Here is a 6,000-nt window from a genome sequence, read left to right on the forward strand (position 1 = left end):
TAGACTTGTGGACAAGTCGTTAAATCGGCCCCACGCGCTGAGATAGTGCTCTCGCGAGATCACTGCTCTCGCGCGAACTGATCTGCTCTCGCGCGAACTGATGGCTCCCCGATTTCGACTCCTCATTAATGAGGATCACGTTGGCTACTCACCCCTCAGTGGAATATCCATCTCCCCCTCTGAAGTTCACAAATTACTGAATTCTCTCAATCATTCCAAATATGCTGGCCCTGATGGCATTAATTCCTATATGCTGAAAATTACCGCCCCTGTCATATCTGTCCCCCTAGCTCGGCTCTTTAACCTTTCTCTTCGATTAGGCCACTAGCTTGGAAAGCAGCCAACGTGGTCCCCATTCCCAAACCTGGGAATAATTCTGATATTTGTAATTATCGTCCTATTTCCATCTGCTCTGCTGTAGGTAAGGTTTTAGAACGTATGGTTGCTAATCGACTTTCTGACCATTTATTCACTGTTCGTTCATGTACTACCCAAGTCTCTAGATTATTTCATGACTGGTCAGCTGCCCTGGACAAGCGTCAGCCACCTAGGGTTGATGCTATATTTTTGGACTGGGCTCGTGCTTTTGACAAGGTGCACCACAATAGGCTCATCAGCAAATTACATAACTATGGTATTTGTGGATCTCTGCATAACTGGTTTCATTCTTTTCTTTCTTTTCGTAAACAACGTGTTATTTTTCAAGGTTCAGTTTCGGATTGGTGTGAGGTTTCCTCTGGGGTTCCTCAAGGCTCAATTTTAGCTCCTCTCCTTTTTAATATATTTGTTAACCATTTGCCCGGTATTATTTCCTCCTCAGTTGCTCAATATGCGGACGATACTATCATTTACCGTATTATTAACAGCCCTCAGGATTCCCTCGCTCTCCAAGAAGATCTGAACAATTTGATTTTATTGAGTATGGATAATAATATGTCGCTGAATGCCAAAAAATGTAAAACTATGCACATAACCCGCAGTCGTCGTCCAATTGATTGTTCTTATTTCTTGGGCAATAATCACCTGGAATTGGTTAACCAATTTAAATACCTTGGGGTTACAATCTCTAATGATCTTGGGGTCCCCACATTAAGAACATTGTTGCCAAAGCCTCTAGAATATCTGGTTTCATTAGACGCACTGTTCGTTCCAAAGACTCCGTTTCTCTTGTTTTGCTTTTTAAGTCTCTTTGTAGGCCCCTCCTTGAATATGCTGTTCCTGCTTGGTCTCCTTTTCAGACTAATCGTACCAATTTACTAGAGCGTGTTCAACGTAGATTCACTAGAGCTTGTTTCAACTATAACCCTGATTTTAGTTACGAGGATCGTCTAACAGTGCTCAAACTCCCATCCATTGCAGACCGCCACAAATACCTTCTCCTTACTTTTGTCTTACATTGCATTCACAAACGTTATAATGTCAAACAACAGTTAGTTCCTCTTATCAACACCCGGCATCTGGATGATTATAGATTTAAAATTTCATTTACTAGAACTAATGCTTTTAAACACCCCGTTCTTATCAATTTCCCTTATGTGTGGAATAGCTTACCCGTTCCCATTAGAGAAAAAGCTATTGACTCTCATAAGTATAAGTCAGTAATCCACAAACATGTTCTTCCTTTCTAGTTTAGCTTCAATCGCCTACCTGTACTTTTTGGGGGGGTTCCTTTGAGGTTCCTGGTTTCACTAGTTTTGTGCAATATTCTAATTACTGTATTTTTCTTGGCTTTGTAGGAAAAAAGTATTGGGGTTTAAGGAGATTTGTAGGGAATTTGATTGGCTTCCTACCTTTTTTGAAAGGAGCGAGGATGCGTGGTCTTCTGGTTGATCTATATTTTTTGTATACAAAATTTAATGTATTTTTATATATTTATATTTGATATGGTATTTGATGTGCAATTTTTATGTTGTTTTTGTCATTGTGCCCTTTTGTGCCTTTGTTATTTTTATTGTCTGGATTGCCTTTAGATAGTGATTATTTTCGCTTTTTGGTTATCCGCAGGCTTGTTCTCTGTGTAGTCATACTTTTATTGCCTATTCTTTGTATGTACTGTTTGCCTGGAAATAAATAAATAAAATAAATAAATAAATTAGACCTTGATGATCCATCTTTTGACAAAATAAGGACTTGGCTCAACATACGTCTCTTTTGTGTAGTGTTAAATTGCAACCTGAGGATTGGGTATCTGAAAGCATTAGGGAATTTCTTAATGGGTCCTCAGGTGCAGGCTTGACCTCTTTTATACTGCAATATACAAGTCTTTTGTAAACGGTCTTTTTGTGTGGGAAAACTGGCGGAGACTTCGAACGTGACCCAAAGGTACTGAGAAGGTCTTACATTTATACGCAGTCGTCGCATTGGACCATTTTTCCTATACACTGTACCTGATGATGACCAGCTTGACTTCTTCCTGATTACGAGAGGTCGGCATTATCATTGATATAGGTTGACATTATAATTGATAATGGTCGACATTATCGTTGATAGAGGTCGACACTATAAAGGATAAAGGTCGACAATATCATTGATAGATATCGACAATACAATTGATAGAGGTCGATAGAGGTCGACACAATCATTGATTAGAGGTCAACAATATCGTTGATAGAGGTCGACATCATCATTGATATAGATTGACATTACAATTGATCATGGTCGACAATGTCTTTGATAGAGGTCGACACTGTAAAGGATAAAGGTGGACATTATCATTGGGTGATAGAGGTCGACATTATTTTAAAGAGGTCGACATTCCCGTTGATTGGGTGACTGCTCCATATTCCGACATCCCTATGTTCCGACACCCCTTATGTTTTATACTACTAACCCCTCCCCATTACTCGTTACCAAGTAAGGTTTTATGCTAACAAATATTTTGAGTAATTACCAATAGTGTCCACTGCCTTTAACATTAGTGCAAACAACTTATCCTTTTTAGGATTCACAAAAACAGACTGAACGATACGTCATACACAAAATTGGACGCATCTTCTTCATAACATGAAGGCCGTCATGTAACTCACAATATCTGGGAGTCTCGAAATCCACATATTATTATTATTAGGACCTTGTCACTGTACTGCCAAGATGCGTCGACCAGTGAAAACCTCACGTGGAATAATATTGATCTGTTCCAACTGTGAGTTGCCATAAAGCCATTGCAAAAATGCCTGTTATTACAGTGGTGGGTTTGTCCTCTAAACAAATAGTCCTATATATCCAAAGAAAGAGTATTATCTGATCCAGTAATTTGGGGGTTTGTTTTTGTTTTCCTTGACTGACGGAGCCTATTTAAATTAGCATGAACTCATACCTGCTTGTCAAGTATGTTTTAACTACACTGCGCATTACGTTCAGTCTCCAGGTTAAGGCATACACGCTGTGCAATATTTATAAACATTAATCAGTTTTGTTTAGATTCCTTTATCTTACATCAATTACCGATATGAAGAAATACGTTTCATTGTATATCAATATTGATCTCGGTGAAGTTATGACATCCTAAAAAAGAAGAGTTTACAACTTGACCATCAATGCCTTACCGTGGTCTTCCTGATCCTTCATGGTCAGTCTTTTTCAATTCTTCCCTTGTTCACCAACTTTTTGTCAGTTTTTCATGTTTTTTTAGGCATTGCATGGTGAGGTATCAATGCACATTCATACGCTGTAGCACCATTTGTTAATCTAATTTACTTAACTGCGTGAATGTTTGTTCTGTGTGACAAGGTCTTGCTTTTGGTACTGCCGCGGAGAAGATTTTCGGAATTCGGACGAATACGTAACTGAAAAGAACTGTCTTTGTTTTAAATTACCTGGGCGGAAGTTGAATTCGGCTGGTTCTACTTCTCGGTGCTTAACTTCAATACCGCGGAGTGAGTTGTTAACTGGTTTCAAATCGACTAGAAACTTGCTATAGTCACCGTCAGGAGACTAAAGAGTGTCAGACATGTATGTATATTTATAAGATTCTAAGGTTTCAGTGATATGGTAGTACTGAAAGTCAGTCACTGCTCAGATTGGTTAATATGCAGGACTGTCGTTCTTTTCAGAACGATCTCCCGAATTCCGAAAAACCACTATCTTATGTGGGTTTTTTTCTGGAACAACCAGACATAGTACACAAGACCTACGGCTTAACTTTCCATCTGAGGGGAAAAGCAAAATATCCTGCCCAAGAACCGATTGTCACGGCAGGGACACGAACCCACACGCTGGTGATCAGAAACACCCGCGAGCTTGTGTCCGGTGCTCCGCCACGACACGCCACCAACATAAACAATTTGTCATATTCAAGAGAAAATGATCGTTTAAAAAAAAAAGTAGATTTTGAATTACCTGATCTTCGTATACATGAACCCGAATCCAGTTGAAAGCATGTGCCAGCGTTATGCAAAACAATCCAAAAATTGCCGTCATGATTATGGCCTGGTTCAAGGTAAGTGTTACGACAGAGTACTCTGAGGTAGCACTGATGTTACCTAGGGCTCGTCGTGCATCATCAAGGAGATCCACGCACCCATCTTGAGTTGCTGGTGAAGGTTCAGTGGATGCGTTGGAGACACTGACCATAGTGACATGCATTCCAGTAAGAAATATCCAAACTACAAACATTGTCAATGTCAAGGTGTCTAAATCCAACTACCAGAAAACGTTTTCTTTTTGTTAATCGCTGGTGACTATCTTCTAACCAAGCAGTCAGAATAAGTGAGTTCACGTCTGAGCACTTCTCTTCTACTTTAAGGTGACAGACTGCGAGCTAGCCGTTCCCGACAAAAATCATTACATCGTTCCGTAACGAATACAGCTTGGAATGGTTCTGTGATGTATTTCGCCTCGGCGACTTTTATCAATATTAGGCAGTCTTCTTCACGAAGTGTTCCTATGCAGGAGACTCATATTAATATCTGTGTAAAAGTAATTTGGCCTTACAGACACGTTGTCTTATGGCCAACTGCGCAGGTTTGTTATGGGTGAAAACAATATTGTGGTTTACTTAATAATAACACCATCGACGTCAACCCTTCCAGCAAGAAGCAAACATGTCCATAGAGTCAGGTCTAGAGCGAGCTGGGCGATTAACATGGCTGGGAATATCTATGGTCTAACGCTGACATCTCACGTACGTCTGATTGGTCAATTTTCTTGTAATAATGACAACGCATATACGTAAATTGCTTCGGAACCTTTCCCTGCCCTTTACCTTTGTATAAAGCACCAGGGTTTGAACCCTATAACTCAAACCAGAAGCTTTGGTGTGAACGGGGCACCTGGATATTCAAGGCTAGCTGATATATAGGGGCATTTACTTCACACATCTTAAACTGAATTTTCTTATCAATAACGCCTTCAGGGTTTCGTTATTGAAAATATGTTTAGGAATACCAAATTCAAAATACTCTTACCTCGATATTTCCACGTAGGTAGGGAAAAAATAGAATTCTTAAATGTCTATAAATATAACGTAATAAGTTACTCAAGGGTAATCGTTCTTGACCTGGTGTGATATTCAGTTATTTTCAGTCCACGTATACGCGGGTTAAGCGCAGACAGGACTTGCAATCTTGAGATCGAGAACCAGGCATTTACCGTGTGTGACGGGCTGGAAATAAAGGAGATGGTGAATTATGGAAATAATGGAGAATTGAAATTCAAATTTGCTTCATGTCTACGTTTTTATACAAGGGTAATTCAAGGTCAATGTCCAATACAGAGTGGGATTCATTTAAAATTGACTAGCAGATGAAATGAATTCATGTCAAAAAGGAAATTGTTGAAGCGTGCTGATAAATTAATGCGCAATGTAAAGATCCAATTCAATATGACGTTTATGTTGTTTAATTGATTCCCTTGTGATTTGTTTAATAATGATCAGTATTCAGTATGTTTACGATTGTGTGTATAGTTTGCATTGTGTATTGCATGTATGCAAGGACATTTCCCAACATGGTTGGACCATTTAACTTAATTGAATTGAACTAAATTTGACATTCAATGAAA

At 39.2% G+C, this 6,000-nt stretch overlaps 1 protein-coding gene across 1 annotated transcript in view; it reads right to left on the reverse strand.

The window, feature by feature from the left end:
• LOC117288290 (urea-proton symporter DUR3-like) overlaps positions 1-4,975 on the reverse strand; it is a 39,889-nt gene extending 34,914 nt beyond the window's left edge. Inside the window, exon 1 of the mRNA XM_033769084.1 lies at positions 4,339-4,975. Coding sequence (XP_033624975.1) covers positions 4,339-4,614 — 276 coding nt within the window. The 5' untranslated portion in view covers positions 4,615-4,975. The remainder of the gene's footprint in view (positions 1-4,338) is intronic.
• Between the last annotated feature and the right edge of the window lie 1,025 nt (positions 4,976-6,000).

Source organism: Asterias rubens, chromosome 3 (genome assembly GCF_902459465.1).
Source record: "Asterias rubens chromosome 3, eAstRub1.3, whole genome shotgun sequence".
Lineage (NCBI taxonomy): Eukaryota > Metazoa > Echinodermata > Asteroidea > Forcipulatida > Asteriidae > Asterias > Asterias rubens.